Here is a 19,319-nt window from a genome sequence, read left to right as displayed (position 1 = left end):
GGTGCGCCTCGAGAGTGCGAGATAGTGTCTCGAGTCGATCGAGTTGACAGCCGGGCAGCGAGTGCCGAGTGGGTCGTCGAGTGCACCGAAAGATTCTCGTAGTGTATCGCGGTTAGTGCATCGTCGAGATAACGTGCTGAGCTCCGGGAACGACTGAACCGAGAGCAGAGTCGGGAGCTGTATTCTGGTGCTTTGCAGTGAAGCTGTCTCCATCGTTCTAGCCTGATGACCTGAAGGCTGTGTCGCTGATTGTTTCAGCGAGTTTATAGTAGATCTTCGACGACTGTAAAAACGTGACTTTGTAGTTGTCCTGATTGATACCGGCCAATAAAGCGTGTTTCGATACTTCATCAAGTGTCGTCGTTATTCACTCCAAATTCACACGAACCACGTGCGAAAGTTAAGGAAGAAAATAACGTGTCAGACTGGTGTCAGAAAAGGAAAACGCAACAATATAATTCTTGTTGTAAAGGACAATATCTGCGATATTTATAAATGCTATAAATTTTGTATGCATGGTAAAAACACTGATTCCTCAGAATGTTTTGAACAAAAATACGCGATTTATTTACAATTGTACATACCATCAAAATACATACTTACAAACTGGAAAATCGTATATGGGTGGTTTACGGTAACACACACACCATATATATATATATATATTTAACCATTTTTATCCCAAAGAGTCGTTAAGCCCAATGCTCTCGAAATGGATACGGATTTGGTATTTAAACAGCTAATATTAGTACAATTATAAATTAAATTGTTTTGCTCCCCGTGCAGTGCAGCGCGTGACAAATATTAAGAGAAAGCTAAGCCGGAAAATTAAAAATACAAGAGCACGTGCATTTAACATTATATACATAAATATATCTTTTAATTTGTATTTAATTCGAATAAATGTAATTGACTAGTGTATTTAACTGTAACCATAATTCTACTCTTTTTGCTTTCGAGAAATTTCTAGAATTTGCTCGTGCGTCCGATTTAAAAAGCTGTAAAAGCCAGAGAGATATCATCTCAGCTCAGTTGTCTTAAGAGTTTGTGTTTGTTTAGAAAACTGTTGTTGTTTACTGTAGCGAATTCGCGGTGAAATCGGATTAGCTTTATTTGTTTTGAATTAAGCTCTGTTGAACGTTTGAGTAGTTTGAAAGATAACTACTGTGAGATATTGCAGTACTGTAAGAATATGAGGAAATTTAAGCATTTTGTTTTATTTGTTGTGATAATAATAAATTTTATTCACTTTTCATCGGAATTGTGCATTCAATTTGTTACGAACCCGCACGCACGCAACAATTTTTGGTGTCAGAAGTTGGATTTTGAATGCCGATAACAAGAGCGATGGAAGAGCAGTTGAGACAGCTGATAGCAGCCTTTGCTACATTTAAAGAGGAGATTAAAGCAGGTCAATCCACCACCAGGTAGACCGTTAAAGACAATCCGTTAAAGAAGTAATGAAAACAGTCAGAGAGAGATGGAAACTAGTCAAGAAGAAATGAAATTCGGCCAAGAAACCTTTAAGGGAGAGATGAAGGCCGTTCAAGCAGGTCAAGAAGAAATGAAAAAGGAAATTATTTGCATAATAGAAAACAAATTCGAGGCTATGGAAGTTGAGTTGAGTTGAGAGCAGAATCTGGACACCCGTGCGGCTTACTAAGACTATTCGGGTCTAGTCCAGGTTCCGCAACTATCCGAGGCAACACCTCATGGGGCCTATAAGGGCATACATTGGTCCTGTATGCATGCTTACATAGTTCATAACATATGCTTATAGTTACATAGTTCATAATATATGCTTACATAGTTACATAGTTCATAGTACATGCTTATATACAAGTAGTTCGTAATTACATAGATCTTTCATAATACTTGCTTACATAGTTCATACATATACATGCTTGCATAGTTCAAAGTTGCTTACATAGTTCATACATATACATGCTTATTTAGTTCAAAATTGCTTACATAGTTCATACTTGCTTACATAGTTCATAATATATTGAGTCTTTTACATGATACATACATAGTGGCCGTAATACATACGTGTTTCATAATATATACAATAAAATAAGATAGAAGAGAGAGAGAGAGAGAAAAGAGAGATTGACAGGGAACTATTCCGCACTGCACAAATCTGTTCCCAATTCCTCCAGTTTCTGCATTATCTTGCATATTTTGATGCGAAATGCTGGCTGTTTGATCAGATAACGCTTATGAGAAATTGCCTATTCCGGAAGCTGCACATGCCACTGTGCGGTTAGAGAGCATTGGGTCGAGGCTATGGAAGGCCGAACAGACGTAGTTGAAAATAAATTTGGACATATTGAAGAAAGTGTTTCTTCTGTGAAAGAATAAATCGAAGGACGGCCGTCCAACAACAAATCGACCAACAAATTGAAGAAAGAGTATCTGCCGGATGCAGCACAAATCGAACAACAAATTGAAGAAAGAGTATCTGCCGTATGCAAGCACAAATCGAACAACAAATTGAAGACAGGTTTTCTGCTGTCGTCGCCAAAGAAGTTGGCACATTAAAGAGATGCATAGCCACAGCAGGAAGCAATTGAGGGATTTAAATTTTTACTCATGCCTGATCCTCCCTCTCTAAAGTTATCTACGTATGATGGGAAGACCTCTTGGCAAATGTATAAAACACAATTTCCTATAGTGGCGGAAGCAAATCGATCAGACTCCAAGTTAAGGCCTGTCATCTCGCCGCTTCTCGGAGAGTAGAGGCAGCGGATATTCTTCAGACTCTTCCGGAAAACCAAAGGCTAGATTTCGAAGCTCTGTCCGGCGCACTGGAGCTGCGCTTCGGCAAGAAATGTTTAAAAGACTTCGGTAAGAAATGTTTAAAGCAGGCTTCAATTAAAATCCCGTCAACAGAAGCCCACTGAAACACTCCAGAAGTTCGTCACGAATTTTGAAAGGCTGTCCCATCTTGCCGCTTCGGAGTGCACGACAGAAACAAGGGAAATCCTGCCCCTTCAATACTTTATCGACGGCATCCGGGATCCTGACATACAGAAAGCTCTACGAATGGTGAATGTTAAAGATCTGAAAAGCGCTCTAGTGTATGCCAAGAAATTCGAGGCAGCCCAGCAAGCAACTCGTAGAAACCTCTACCCAGTCAGAGCTGCTCGAGTCCAAAAGCCAAAGGACCAAATGGCTGCCCGTCTAGATGATTTAACCCGACAACTCAATGCCTTGATACGGTATATTAATGACAGGAAATCGACCTTGTGGAGCTGAAGGACACATACAACAGAACTGCAGAATACCTAAGGGCACGGATGTTAAGACCACTCCTAGCAAGCAGCAAAGGAACTAATTAGTGGCCATCTCGCGGGGCGGAGGTTGCCAGATTTTGAAATACCTCAGCTTAAAGCGCTTCAGATTCTTGCAGTGAGAGGCGGAACTAATATGTTTTTTCATCATAGGGCATATTAATGGAATTCCCTGCAATATGACGATAGATACAGGAGTTAACGTTACCGTCATCCGAAAAGATTTGGCTAAACAACTGGGAAGCAAACTTATCTGAACGCCGCCCTGCTTTTCTCTCCAGAATGTGTCCGGTGAGAAAATCGACATCGACGGAAAGATAAATCAACCTACAATTAGCTCGAATATTACCCATTTACTAACACCTGTGGATTAAGAGAACTCAAGTGCATGATTTTTTTATTGAGCTGAGAATAACTGGTAGTACTACAATGAATCTGGTATTTTCTTATCTCAACGTTTCCACTACTTTGATTTTGAAAGTGTAAGGATCAAAATATATATTGCGAGGGGTCTGATTATACCGATTGTTAACATTAAAAGTTGTACATGAATAAATTAAATACATTCATTTTGAATAAGATACATTCATTCTGTTAAAAGAGTATTTCTTGTGCAGGAAATACATTTAACTCTTTCGCATCGAAATCGCCCGTAGCGCCCATTCATTCAGGCAACGGCAAACCGCCCGAACGCCTCGTTTATTTTCTACCTAGTTCTTTCCCCTAAACGTTAGTGTATGGCTCATTGGTTTCGCGAGTTGTTAAAAGACATGTCAATCATTCTTTTGAAGCAAATAAAGGAGAAATACGGAAAGCTATTGACGTTCGCAGGTGCAATCCGGTCCTAAGGTGAAACTGCGCACAATGGATGAATGGATGAAACCGCAAAAGGGGAAAAGAAAAACTATTCCAAGACAAATTCGTAAACACGGGCGTTTTCGATGTTTGTTGGAAACAGATTTGGTCGTCTCCCGATGCGAAAGAGTTAAGAATAAAGTTATTAACGTGAAATTTAACACATAAAATACGTATGTACAAATGTAAATTGGGAAAGTTTATTTTGAATAAAACTGTGTTTTGGCTATTATTATAAAATACCTTTTTCATATAGACTGCAATAAAAAATGCTAAGAATTCTGATATTTGCATATATAATTATGCTAATATTCTATCTAACTTCGTACTAAAAGTTTTCACAAGAAATGCACGATGATTTAATTATTTTGTACAGGACATTGCGTGGCCTAATGTTTTCAGCAACCTTGCTTTAGAGCACAGGAAAGGTCATGTGAAATGACAATAATATTATTGGAAGCCAATTGATCTAATCAAGAAGCCACTCTCTCGATGCGATACATATGTGCACTTACGAAATATACTATCGGTGATTATCCACCAATCAAGCAACATGCAAGACGTGTACCGATAGCTAAACAGGAAGAGGTACGAACACTATTAAAGGATATGGAAGAAGGCGATGCCATCGAGCATTCAGCAAGTTTATGGGCATCCTCCAGCGTCCTCGTCAGAAAGAAAGACGGCTCAAAAAGATTTTACATGTACTATCGCCGATTGAATGAGGTTACGAAGAAAGACAGTTACCATCTTCCTAGAATTGACGGCATTCTAGACAATCATTCTGGAAGCAAATGGTTCTCACTACTTGATTTAAAGAGTGGGTATTGGCAGGTAGAAATAGATCCTGATGATCGGAAAGACGGCATTTACTATAAGAGAAGGACTTCGGCAGTTCAAGGTGATGCCTTTTGGACTCTGGTTAGGTTAGGTTAGGTTATTTAATTACGGCAAAGCCTCAAGGGCTATCTGCCTAAGGGAAGGAATGCCTTCGTGGAGGACTTTCTAAGGGAAACTGGCTCGTATGCACGTTACACATAAGGAAAACCACGAAAACACACATGCAGCCAGCCCGTTTGCGGGATTCGAACCTCGGACCGAACTACCAGTGTTCAGCGACTTTACCACTCGGCCGCTGGTGGGCCCCCCCTTTTGGACTTTGCAATGCCCCGGCTAATTCGAACGCCTAATGGAGACTCTTTTAAAAAATCTTTCCTACGAGGCCTGTCTGATATACCTGGATGATATCATCATCATTGGAAAGACTTCTGAAGAACATCTAGAAAACCTTAGAAAGGTGCTTCAGAAACTGAAATAAGCCAATTTAAAGTTGAGCCCCGAGAAATGCAAATTATTCAGACAGGAAGTGACTTACCTCGGACATGTCATCTCTGCAGAAGGTGTGCGCACGTATCCTGAAAAGGTGTCAGCCGTTAAATCCTGGAAACTTCCCGAAAATGTCCACCAGCTGAGAAGCTTCCTAGGATGCGAATAAAGACTCATCCGGAGGGCGATCAAACAAGGAGTACATCCAAGATCTCCAACCAGGATTTGAATTGATGCACGATTTTGCATGAGAACGAGTCAACTTTGCGAAGAAGAGGAAGACCATATATGACACATACGTCGTAAACATGCTAAAGGACGTCATAGTTCGAATGCGTTAAGTTATAAAATTCTAAGCCTAAAATATTTTATTACGACAGGCTAGCTCCCTATTACGGCTATAGTGCATAATCCCTATACTGTATATAATGTAAATATTGTACTAAATCTATGATCATTATTGTATAGAAATTTAAATTTATGCATAGATTTATTGATTTAGTATTTAATTTTCTTCATGTTATTTAATGAAATTTATGCATAGATTTATTGATTTAGTATTTAATTTTCTTCATGTTATTTAATGAAATTATGTTTTAGTATTGCATTGCTTTTTCTTAGTTGTAAGTATGACTTCCTGTCCAGGGATTGTACTACCCCAAATTTGCATTCCTTAAGAAGGGAACACCGTTACGAATTTTAGATATATGTAAATAGTTTTAGTGAAATAATACGTGAAATTGTATCACCTTTTGTATAATATAACACGAAAAGCCCGATGAGCTTGAAATTCTGTCGCAAAAATATAGATAAGATATTAATAGATAAAAATAAGATTAGAGGGTATTTAAAACTGAGGTCTAAGTAAAATTGAAGTAAATAGGCTATTTTGCTAAACTAGCGAGATATCTCTAAGTTGACGATGATAACTGATGATATGATTTTTTGGCCATATTTGGCGAGAGTTCGACAAAAGTCTCCAAAATTGTCGTCATTTTTGTCCGGTTTCTGTATAATTGTAATTAGTATAATACACTCATGTCCATGAATTAAGGATAATGCAAAATCAGGCAAAGGAAGAGTTAGAAGCAAAACAAATTTGACTTATTTGTAAAGCTTATTTATTAAACAAAAGGTAAAGAGCAAAAAAAGATGCTATATGTTTGATATTATTAAAAAAAATTGCGATTTTTTCTCTCTGGAGCAAATTACAAAAAAAAAACCTATTTACAAAAAAACAATATTACATGGTTGGTATGATCGTTAATACATTGTATGTCTCCCAGACGATGCAATACAGTCCGTACAACGCCTAGGCATGCTGAGTATCAAATTATCGATCTGATCTTGGGGGATATTACACCACTCAAAAAGCAATGCTCTCCGAAGTTCCAGTAGACATGTAGGAGGAGGTTTACGGGCTGCAACTCGTCGGCGAAGCATGTCCCACACGTGCTCTACTGGATTCAATTCGGGTGAGAATGCTGGCCAGTCCATACGGGTGATATCCTCCCATTGAAGGCATTGGATTACGATGTTTGTACGGTGAGGACGGGCGTTATCATCCATAAACACAAATTGTGCGCCCATGGCGCCCCGAAACAAACGTACATGTTGTTCCAGAATGACGTCCCGATAGATTTGGCTTGTCATGGTTCCAATTTGAACATGCAGGTCAGTTCTGGAACCCAGAATAATTCCACCGCAAACGAGCACTCTTGCACCACCGTAACGGTGTCGTTCAATGATGTTTTCTTGGTGGTAACGGGTACCTGGAGCTCTCCATATGAAAGTCCGGCGAGAATCAGACTGCGAGCTAAACCTGGACTCGTCGGAAACATCACACAAGCCCACTGTTGCGGTGCCCACACTGCATGCTCTCTACTCCAGGCTAACTGCAGGCGACTGTGAATTGCAGTAAGTGGAACGCATCTGACAGGTCTACGAGCATATAGACCAATCTGCCCTAAGCGTCTGTACGCGGTCTGTCTTGAAATTGTAGTACCAGTGGCTGAAGAGAGCTGACGAGACAGGTCTGCGGTTGTGCTCCGCCTGTTTCTTTTGGCAGTAACTGCCAAATACCGGTCCTCATTCGGCGTTGTAACTCTAGGGCGACCTGTGTTGTAACGTCTACTCACATTACCATCATCTTGGAATCGTTGCCAAAGCCTGGAGATGACACTCTGGGGAATTCCAAGTTCGTCTGATACTTCCAGTTGGGTACGCCCACATTCCAGACGGCCGGTAATTCTACCACGTAAAAATTCATCCAAACGCGTCCTTTGTGTCATAGCTATTCGGTTATTGCACTGAAATGCTTATACAGCGCCTGCGAACAATTTTACTTCTTTGCCTGTATTCATTATATATCACTCTGTTACACTCTCGTCATTGTGACGTACCATCGGTGTCATCTGGTTACTTCCTGAAATTTGCATATGCTTCTTGAAGATGTGTGTAGTGATTTTACAGGTGATATATTTATTTTAGAGTTCGATTTCCGAGTGACTCCGAATTATCCTTAATTTGTGGACATGAGTGTAATTGAATAGCTGTAATACGTTCCTATATATAAACGTAAACTTATCCGGCCCTTATATGTAACTTTAACCGTATATGCTTTCTAGTAATTTCTAGAAATTGACGATTTATCGCCGGCCTGATTAAAACTATATCAGACCGAAGAGAGCATCGGTTCTTGAGTTATTAGTTTAGAAATCCTTCGGAGTAATGGATATCCCTGAAAACTTCGCTTTTTAGATGTGCTTCGCATTACGTTGTGTTTAAAGTTGCTAGTAGTTTGAAATGTAACTATTGAGTGTGCTCTGTAATACTGCGAAGAGCTGTACAAATGCATTTGTTGAAAGTTTCAGAGCTGTAAAATGTTTCTTTTGGGGAAAATATATTTTATCCATCTACCATCGGTTCTGTGCGTATTCAATCTATTACGATTCCTACGCACGCAAAAATCTATTATTATTATTTTTCGGATGGAACTTTTATTTTAAGTGCATTTTGTCCCACGTTCCTTATATATGTATGGCATTTTCAGTGAAATTTCAGGTCATCAAAATATGGGCTCTGATTATGACCCAGAGAAATATTAAACTTGTTTAAGTAAGATACTCTTTCGTGCAGTCTTTAAATAGCAGTGGAATTAAAAAATGTTTATATAATTTTTATCTCATATAATTTTTAATATTTTGTTTAAATACGTTTAGTATTGCCATGAGTTACGATAAGTAATTGCAAATATTATCTTAGTGTTTTTTATGTGATAAGATATTTTCTCTCTCCTTTCAGCATGTCTTTGTGGTGTAACGGTAGAACATTCAACTCGTATTCGAGAGGTCCAGTGTTGCATCCCAGCTAGGGCTCTTGAGGATTTCTACAGTTTCCTGACATAAAAAAACTATCTTTCAAACTAAAATGTGGTGGACAATACCGTCACCACCCGGGTTTTGCGACTGGGTCCTATAATCCTCAGTCGTCCTTTAAAAGGTGGAGTGTATAAGATATTTTCTTCCTGAAAATGATACTGAAGAACATCCCAGACAACATAACTGAAGAAGCTATATTCCAGGACTTGGAAAAGAGAAAGTTCCTAGTATTGAAAGTAAAACAGTTCCAGAGACGTAGAAAAAATAATTCGGAAAAATTGTCCATCTTCCTGCTGGAGCTTGAGAAAAAGAAGTCTGTGTATGCCATACATAGCGTAAACTGCATGTTTAGTGTTAACATCAGAATAGAAAAATATGCACCGAAAAAGAGACCTATTCAGTGTTATAGGTGTCAAGATTGGGGACACACACAGCAGCTATGAGGCAATGCAAAGAGGTGCTGCAAATGTGGGAAGGACCACAGAAGTAATCAGTGTAACTTGAAACCAGACGCAGAACCAAAGTGCATTTTTTGCTAAGAAAAACACGTTTGTAGCTATCGTGGCTGCGCGAAGTATAAAAAGAAATTTGAACGAAGGATCCTGAGGAAGACGATTCTACCGCCTAAAAAAGCTGACTTTCCAAATCTTTATTCAGGCTGAAAATACCAGGAACCATGAAAACCCTACCTAGACGCTGTACAGCGAGAAACTGCAGAAGCTAAAGCGTCCCCCAGCAGAAGAAAGAGAAGCTCTGGAATGGATAACTGACCAGAAAATTAATAATTTCGTCAGAACTATAATTTCGCAAATAGAAAACATAAGATCGGCAAAGACGACAGTAGGAAAATTAACAGCAGGTTTCCAAGCTGCGATGACGTTGAAAAGGATAGCGGAATCAGAGGATTAATCTGCAACTGAAGAAATTTAAGTCATTATGATTGAGGACTTTCAAGACCATTTTGATCTCATGTCGTCGAACAGCTAATACACTTAACTTTGCCACAGGGCGGACTGAACTGCATAGAACGCACATCAAAAGTATCACAGCGCGATTGACTACTCTGAACAAACTCTCTCGCCTCAAATGGAGGCATTAATGACTGCATGCCTTCGGCATTTTAGATTTTCGCCTTCGGGTGGTGGACGTTATGTCCCATTAGTTTCTCGCTACCGTGACCGGCCGTTCTTAATGCGGCAACATAGAATGCACAGGTAAAACCTCTTCGTAGTTGTACACCTCTGTGAAAAAGACATAACTGCATATTTTCTCCCTAATTCCAGCATGCCTCCGGGGTGTAACGGTACCATACTAGGCGCATATTCGAGAGGTTCATGTTCGAGTCTCGTCGAGGTTACTGCATATTTTTCACGTCTCCTGCCTAAAAAACCTCATTACTCTATATTATAATTAATAATTATGTAACTAATAAATGATATGATTTTAAACTGTTTATTAAATATTATTAAATAACTGGTATAAGTTATCTTATTTCACTTTCTAGAAAAATTCACTTTCGATTAATATTCTTGCTGTGATTACAAATAATTAGTGTTTTTGTTACATATATCTGTGATATTTACAGTTTTAATTTTTAACTGTAGATTTTACTATCAATATGCCTAATTTTCGGTTTCTTTTTTCCTGATAGCGAGACCTTAGCATTTGCAACGGAACCAGTACTAGCAAGTTTGGCCAATATATTAGGATATTTAGAAGACAGACTACCACAGAATCTTCCAAATTCAGTTCGCGAATACTCCTTCCTCGACATAGAGATCAAATATGGCCTTCTGCAGGTATGTATAAGATATTCCTATTCTCTTTCTTCAAGGCTTGATTTCAGTAGATGTTTTACATACAATTATTTCCTTTCCCTTATAAAATTTTGAAAATTCGCATTATTTCCTTAATATTAATAAAGAAATATAAAAATGTATTCAAAAGTTATGTTCTGTAAGTAAGCATAATTAAATATGTAAACGACACTACGTAATCATCATAATTTCAACTGAGACAGTAAAACGTTCGAATGGAAATTTTCATATGATTTCATACTTAGTTACATTTTTGTATACTCTTGTGATAAAAGAACAATAGTTGAGCATTTTGTACAGGTTATTTTGTATTACGTATTACAGGGAGTAATACTGTGTAATATAATATATTAATACAGGATATTTGTTAATTGATATATTTACACAAACAATTGAAATTTCTTAAAATGATAACTGGCCAAATCAAAGAAATATCACAAGCAGAAAAATCACATGTTTATGAAATCTTAATTTAAAAATAAAATTACCTTGAAATCTATAAGTTATCTATTTGTCATTACTTTCTTAAAATTCATTATATATAGAGAGATTCTAATAATTTAACTTTTCTACCATGCCTGATATATTGCATAAAATTATATACAGAAGTATTTAGTGCACACCGAATCAAAAAAAAAAATGGTGGAACAGTTTTATATCTGTAGCTTTGTGAATTTTGGTGAGAAACGTACCGAGTGATTCCAAAATTAGTTTGATGTACATTTTTTACTTTTCATAAAGAGTAAATTCACTTAGCGAACTTCCCAGTTTATGTTAATCATTTCGCCTTCAGTTTCTCAGCCTGAGGAAAAAAAATGTTTCGCTTCTTCTTTGTTTTTGAAATATGTAAATATGTAATTTTATATGTAATTTTTAATCACATTTTTTACTTTTCTGTTTAAAGAATTTTTTAAATATTTTTAAAGAATTTTTTTAACTGTTTGGTTTGGTTTATTTAATTATGGCAAAGCACACTAGGGCTATCTGCCTAAGGGAAGGGATGCCTTCGGGGAGGAATTTCTAACGGAAACTGGCTCGTATACACGTTACACATCTGGAAAACCACGAAAAACGCCCATGCAGCCAGCCCGTTCGCGGGATTCGAACCTCGGACCGAACTACCAGTGTTCAGTGACTTTACCGCTCGGCCGCTGGTGGGCTTTTTAACTGTTTGAGTTGCGGAGTTGAATAACATTTCTTCAAAGAATTATATTAAAAATTTATATTCATTCAGTTAAGCACGTTTATTCATATAAATGCTTTTTGTAATTTATTTTTATTTATTTATACAACATTTTTTTCAAAATAATACTTTGTAACTTATGCATTTGTCACGATGCTTTTGAAAGCAGCATTCGGCATTGAAATAAAGTAAGCACACTCAGTATGTGTTCAGAAACGCTCAATGCACCTTCAGTGTGCCGTTCAAAACAGATATATAAATGAGAAATATGAATAATCTATATTATAAATTAGAATGATAACTATATAAATATGATTAGAAAATGAGAAAGCATTCAATCTTCAGTTTTATTACTGTTCCATTGCTTTTCTCAATTTGACCATCCTATATTTAGTTCGCTAAAATATTATCTGAAATTTAGTTTCAGACAAAATGTTTTTTTAAAAACATTTACATAAAAACTTGATTTTTCACTATTCTGAGCATATTTAAAAATAGGTTATATCGCATACTTGAAATTTAATGGACTTTTTTACATGAGGATTTACATTCTAATTGAACCAAAAAAATCTAATGAAACTTTTAACATTAAAACTTTATGCATGGGAGTGTTATCATTTTTTTATTGAAATAAATTTATAATCTCAGCTCAAAATAAAATGAGAACTTAATAATACAGTTCTTATATTTCTGGCTCATAGCAGTTTCCAGATGCTTTAAAAGCTATATATTAAGTATGGAATTAAAATATGTAACAGAATGTTTTAAATTTTGCGCACGATCTGGCGTGACCATATAAAAACTTATCTTAGAAAAGAGATTAAATAAAAAACATATCTGTAATAACACAAAATTTCTGGTTGCTTATTCTCATAGTAGCTATGTTTTATAATCAATTGTAAATAATTGGAAGTAATTAATCATAAAATAAATAGTTTATCCTCATTTGTACAACAGCATCATATTTGAAGATCGATCTTGAGGGCGTTAAGATGCACGAGCCCCGTTTCAGGGATTCAGTTTATTTAATCCGTTGCGTAAATATATTGGAAGATGAAAAAATTAGAAATTGTTTGTTTTACATTTCTGATTTTGTCATCTTCCATCAGAAAGTAAATTGGTTTAAAGTAAGAGTCTCAGAGTTTATCTGAGAGCTTGGAGCAGTTTAGGTTGATTGCTTCGTATTTCTATTGCTTCCATTAGCTTGCTGGCAAAATTTTGTTGACTGCGATTCTTCGCTAATCATTTCTGATACTCTGAACTAACGTTACATTCGATTTAATTCGAATTCGTTTTGAGAAGCAGTTACACTACCCGACTTGATTATATCGGTTTCAGCTTTTCCAACCGTCGGCTAGACAGACGTATTAATAAATATTTGTATTTAAATTTTACGTTGGTTGTGATACTTCTAGCCTGGAAATCAGGGTATCAAACTTTATTCGAAAATATTTACGATTACGTTGGTATACAGGTAAGTTTACTGAAGTAGCGTAACCTCATAAGCGTAAATTAATAACACAATACAGTATCTATATAAATAATCGAATCATTTTCAATAATCATATATTTTGATTTTTTGCACATCAAATCCTTAACAACACTTTTTCCTGTCATTCTATAAACCTTTAACATACTTATGAAATCGAAGGAGTTATTTTAAAGAGTAGGAATAATGCTATGAAACCTTAAAGGTGGTAATCTTATCAGCTTTTTTAATTTGGTCTCAAAGTTCTCTGAGCGAAAAGCAAACTCCTAATTTTTTTTCGGTTTCTTTAAATTTATGTTACACTAACCTAAAAGAATTCAGTTCACAAAAACTGATTAGCACTTCATTATCTCCTTTTTTAAATAATTTCTACGCTAAAACTGTTTCCCGTGAATTTCGTGTGATATATTTTTTACTTGTTTTAGAAGATTCTTCCCCAAATCTTTTTAGAAAAAGAGAAGAAGAATTTGCGGACAAAAAAACTATCAAGTCTTAATTAAGTACACCCTATTTTTGTATTGATTCGGGAACTAATTTTTGCTTCATTATAACAGAAACGCAATACTATTTTTTTTATCCTACTTTGGATTTTAAATTAATAGTTCTCAAGTAGTTAATGAGCTCTGCTGATGTATTAATACTTAACTATAATGTATGAATGTTTTTAATAAGATACAAAATTCACTGCTTAGTCTCTAGTTACTGACCATAAGAAACTTAGATTCCTGTTTTTCAGTCACACCTTTCAAAACGAAAGTGTGATTTCGTTTTACCTTACATAGGTTTTAAGTATTTATATTTTACACGTTGTAAACTAGTGCTTTAAAAATTCCTTGGTATTACCATTTAGCGTATTGTGTGAAGGTATAAGATTCGAAATTAGTAAAAAAACTAAACTAAACTCAGTGGCGTAACAGCCTTAGTGGAGATCTGCTTGCTTAGAGTTAAATCTACTTTTGCCTTTTCCTGGTAGTCTCCTCCGGCTTATGACTGGTACTTTGGCAGGCAGCCGGGAGGTGCTATTGCTTTTTGGATTATTCATGCTCAGCAGACAGCTTTGACGAGGCTCCTAAGTGGACACCTAAAAAACTAAACTCAGTGGCGTAACAGCCCTAAAATGGGCCAAGGCCTGCAGTGCTCGAAATCTGCATTCTTGACCGTGGGCCCCGGGGTGCGTAAGCATATGCCCTGAACAAGTGGTCGGCTTGTCGCAGGACCCCTAGTGTTTAGAGTCCACACGAACTTAATAATCATTTTATCGACCCAAAGGATGGAAATCTTGGGATGAATGGCATGGCTCAGTCGACCTTGCCCAGACCGGGGATCGTACCCCGGACCTGTGGTGCCGATGCGCGATGCGGTAGCCACTGCGCCACCGGGCCTTTCAAAATTAGTAAAACAAATATTATTTACACATGGGCTGTGCTACATCGATTAAAAAAGAAACACTTTAAAGTTATTCAGAAATAACTTCATTCCACAAATGTTGCCCACTTATAGCCACACGGACAAGAGAAATGTTGATTTGTTTATGGTTTGATTCCAGTTCGAATTCTGATAAAAGTGTTCATGCATGAACATTTTAGTTTTTCCCATGCGTAACGCGAATATAATCAACTTTCGTCTGGAAAAAAGCTGCGTGAAGAGTTCCCTATAAAACCATTCCACCCCTCTTTTAAGCAAGGAACCCTAACACGTTTTTCTTTGTAAAATTCCTATAGAAAAGAGCTCATCAGCGACCCAGCGGTAACGTCGATAACACTGTAGTTAAAGCTATGTACAGTTATTTATATTTATGTATTTTCCCTTCTTAATATGGAGTATTACCTTCTGCTTTAGATACCTGCATTACTTATTGTACATAATTTTAAGGTTTTGGAGTTGCTGGATGATATATAGCTCTGCTGTATGATTTGTCTCTATACACTGACGAGTACAAACGTTATAACCCTCCCAACGTTTTTCTATGATCTCGTCTAGATGACGTGGAGGACTCTTGATTAAGTGTAAATGATATTTTACTACTGCTAGAAATTGTAAGTAATCATTCTTGTCCTCACTTTTGTGAGTGATGGAAAAGATCGAATTTGATAGATGGCAGACTGTAATCGCTCAAAGACTCGGAACGAGTATCTCCCAAACTGCACGACTGGTAAGTTGTTTAATAATTTGCCGTTATTAGTATTTATGCAAAGAAGATAAATGAAGGTAAAACCAGTAATAGATGTCAATGTGTTGGGCATCCACGCATCATGAAAGAAAAAGAACGTCGGAGACTGTCCCGCATGGTACAGCAAATTCGGCACCAGACGGTGGATGAGTTGACAGCCCAATACATTGCAAGTCCAATTGCAAGAGTTTAGTTAAGCGGACACTGTTGGATATGGAACTGCGCAGTCAAGGTCCCAGCCGTGTGCCTCTGTTTCCTATGCGTCGTTGTCAACTTTGCCTGCAGCGGGCCGGAAGTATCGAGAATGGACCACGGATAAGTGAAAGACAGTTGCCTAATCGGATGAATCACGATTTCGCATTTATCACGTTGATGCCATGCCAGAGTACACCGTTTTCCAGTCGAGCAATTGCATCCCCCTGTACAGCAGGCTATACTAAGGCTGGTGGTGGCAGTATTATTCTCTGGGCGGTTCTGAGACCATTAGTATGGTAGAAAAGATCATGAAAGCTACGGACTATCTGAACGTAATTGCAGATCATTTGAACCCTTACATGGGGTCTGTCTTCCAGCCTGTAAATGGAATCTCCGAGCGGGTCAACGCCAATGGAATAATTTGACTTTGCGTTACCTCTGCTTAAACATTTGGTACAATCTTTCTCCAGTCACCTACCGAGAACTTGTGGCATCCATGCCAAGGGGAGTAGTAGCTATTTTGTAGGCTAAAGGTCGCGCAACGCCCTATTGAGTAGGTGGTCATAGTGTTTTGGCTCTTTAGTGTATACTTCTGATATTAGTTTTGTATCAATACATTGTTATTTTACACAAAAATATTATTTTACAGGTAGTTTTATACCTTGTTTTTACATGTATTCATATGGAAACATATACGCAAATATTATCATATCCACATTTTATCGCTGTGTTCTGCTATAATTTGTGGCTTTATAATAGCTTTAGTATTTTAATAATAGTGTATCAATGCATATTATAATAACTATTTTATTTCTTTCTGTGCATGCAAATAATACAATACACAGAATTTAGTTACATGAACATATTACATACTCGTCTTTTTGGTAGACTTCCAATCATGAAATGGCTGTTAAATTTCCATCATTATATGTATAATTGGTTTGCATCCTTAGGACAGACCCGACGGATATGGCACGACCATAAAGATTTAAGATAGTTCCAATAATAGGGCGTTTTCCTGAAAAGCTATCAAAACCCACTGACGGATGCCCTAATGTCGTTGGAAAAGAAAAGAAAGAATATATGGAATTTTCTCAATTTTTCATTGCGTGTCTTCGTGTTCTAATTGGTAACATGGCCAGGTAATAGAAAGAAGATCCGGAGTTTGAGACCCGTTGAAAGTGTAGCTGATTTTTCATGCTTTCTGTTTCGAAACATTTGTGCTGCTGTAACTTATCTCACTTGGCTGACAGTAATTTCCGAACAAGCCCACGAAATTCATCGTGGCAATCTGAGCAAGATTGCGCCTGTCGTTGGCTAGAGCCTTGAGCACTATACAGGTGACGGTTCGACTTCGAGGGAGTTCGACTTCGATTCGACTTCAAGCATCCCGGGGGGGTCGGATCCGAGGGTCTCACAACCAACTTATCCTGGTATCAACCTCTCGACAGAACATTCGGCAAGCCATGCATTTAGAATGCCCCATTCTGCAAAGTCATTATATATTTACAAATATCCTTGCCGTTTCCGGGATTCGAAGCTGGGCCCTTCGGTATCGCACTAGGTAGGCTTCCCTAAACACTTCATCTGGGTGCCCACTCATACGGGAATAGAAGGAAATGAGAGAGCAGATGTTGTCGCAAAGGAAGCAGCGGATTCATCCACTTTGCGAGAAGTTCCGACCCTTAGGCCAGTCTCGGACATAAAGAGTCGGGCATATCATCAGCTCCTAGGAATATCGCAAGAACGTTGGGATCAAGCCTCCACAGGGAGGCGTTTACAATCTCATTCCCAAGGTCATACCTCTGCCGCTTTGGCTTGAGAGAGAATGGTAACTGTGAATGTGGGGAGGAGGGTCATCCAGACCATTTTGTGTTCTCTTGCCCACACACAGCACTTAACAGCCTCAATCATCCAGGAGCCAGTTTCTGGCCAAATTGGTTCCAGAATCTACAAAGTAACAGAGTTGCTCAGCGGAAATTGAAAACAATAATTGACTACTGCACTAATAATTACTCTTCTGACGCTGGAAGATAGTAGCCATAAGTTACAAACTTGAGTCGTGTCTAACACACATTCGGTTCTAACAATGCCATTTCTAAGCACAGTTTTCTTAGAAATAGATATCGCACCTTCAGTATGGTATTAACTCTTCTTGAACTGGTACATTTATTAACCTGAAGACAGATTACTTGCTCTGCAAAGCATAGCACTATACACGTTAGAACTCTATAAGCTAGTTCAATATGTCAGCAACAGAGTGTGTGATATGTATGTTCAATATGTAATTTTGTATTTATACTGTGCCAGGTTTTCATACAAAAAGTTTGTACTGTATCTGAATGCTGTACTATATCTGTACATGTTTATATCTTTTATTAATTGTACCTAATTTATACTAAGGATCACACGTACCTCAATGTCATGCTTCATGTAAACTTCAACTATCATGATAACGTATATTTGTATAAATATATATATGAATATGAGTGAGAGTATGTATACTTTTATTATTATTTATTTAGTTGTTTCGGAATATATATGTATATAAGTGTGTATATATCTGTATCTGAGTTGGTATTTATATGTATATACATACGCTTTGATTGTACTCTTCTTCAAGTGCCTTGTATGCACATGTATATTTCTTTTTTGCATTTTATAAATGTCGTCTGCTCAGCTTGGGGCTGCGGCCTGGCAGCTAGTGGTTAACTCCGGCTGAGTTGGTAACTAATTCTGCATGGATGCATCTATACCTGTGTCGGAAGCCAACTCAGCGGTTTACTTCCCTTACCACTATACCATCAGGGAGGCTTGAAACGTTTAATTAGCATTACATACTGCAAGATGAAATTCAGTAGTTTTACAACCTCAAACGATTAAAATATAATTTTACTTCATTGCTCGAAGATGGAGCATTTAAAAAAATTCTTATTTTCGTTTTACAATTGCTAGGTGATTCTTATTAGATTTAAAGAATAAATACTTTTATCTCCTTGCGTATCTATCCACCACAGTATAATCGCCGACGCACCAAGAATGTTAATTTTATTTCTGATTCGCTTAGTTTTCAGATATATTAAAGTTCGTTATTATGTATAAACTTCTAACTATTTAATAATAGAGGTCCTCTTTAAATATCGAAAATTTGCTGCATGAATTATTTAAGTATGCCGAGAAAGAGTACAAGGAACTTGACGAATTTTCTATGAAAAACAGAGTGTTAAAATCGCTTGAATTTCAGAAACTCTGAACAACACCTGTTGCAAAACCCTACTGCTACTTTACATTTCTTGGTAGTCTATCTAATCGTTAAAGCCTGTAATTCAGCTAATAGCATATAATTTCAAAGAAAACATTTGTAATTTATTTAGTATAATAATTCTATGTTTAATTTGTTAAATTAGTACTGAAAACAGAGGGAATATCTTCGAGTTATTGTGAAAGCAAAACTTGAAAGTATTTAAAAATTTTTTAATGTTATTAAATTATGTAAACAAATTGAGAAAGTACAGCGTGAAAATGAGACTAAAATTGAGAACATTTGAGTTTAAAACGAGTACTGGGCAAAATATTATGCATCTACAATTAGAGCTTTACTTAATTTTGAA

General features: G+C 37.1%; 1 protein-coding gene across 1 annotated transcript in view; it reads left to right on the top strand.

Annotated features, from left to right (window-relative positions):
• Positions 1 to 19,319, top strand: part of LOC118198090 (SCY1-like protein 2) — a 459,500-nt gene that overhangs the window by 139,039 nt on the left and 301,142 nt on the right. The window contains exon 3 of the mRNA XM_085816142.1: positions 10,506 to 10,653. Coding sequence (XP_085672268.1) covers positions 10,506 to 10,653 — 148 coding nt within the window. The remainder of the gene's footprint in view (positions 1 to 10,505; positions 10,654 to 19,319) is intronic.

The sequence above is a fragment of the Stegodyphus dumicola genome, chromosome 1 (assembly GCF_044657685.1).
Source record: "Stegodyphus dumicola isolate Sdum_Otavi_A_Nest chromosome 1, ASM4465768v1".
Classification (NCBI taxonomy): domain Eukaryota; kingdom Metazoa; phylum Arthropoda; class Arachnida; order Araneae; family Eresidae; genus Stegodyphus; species Stegodyphus dumicola.
This window is presented reverse-complemented; position numbering and strand designations above follow the sequence as displayed.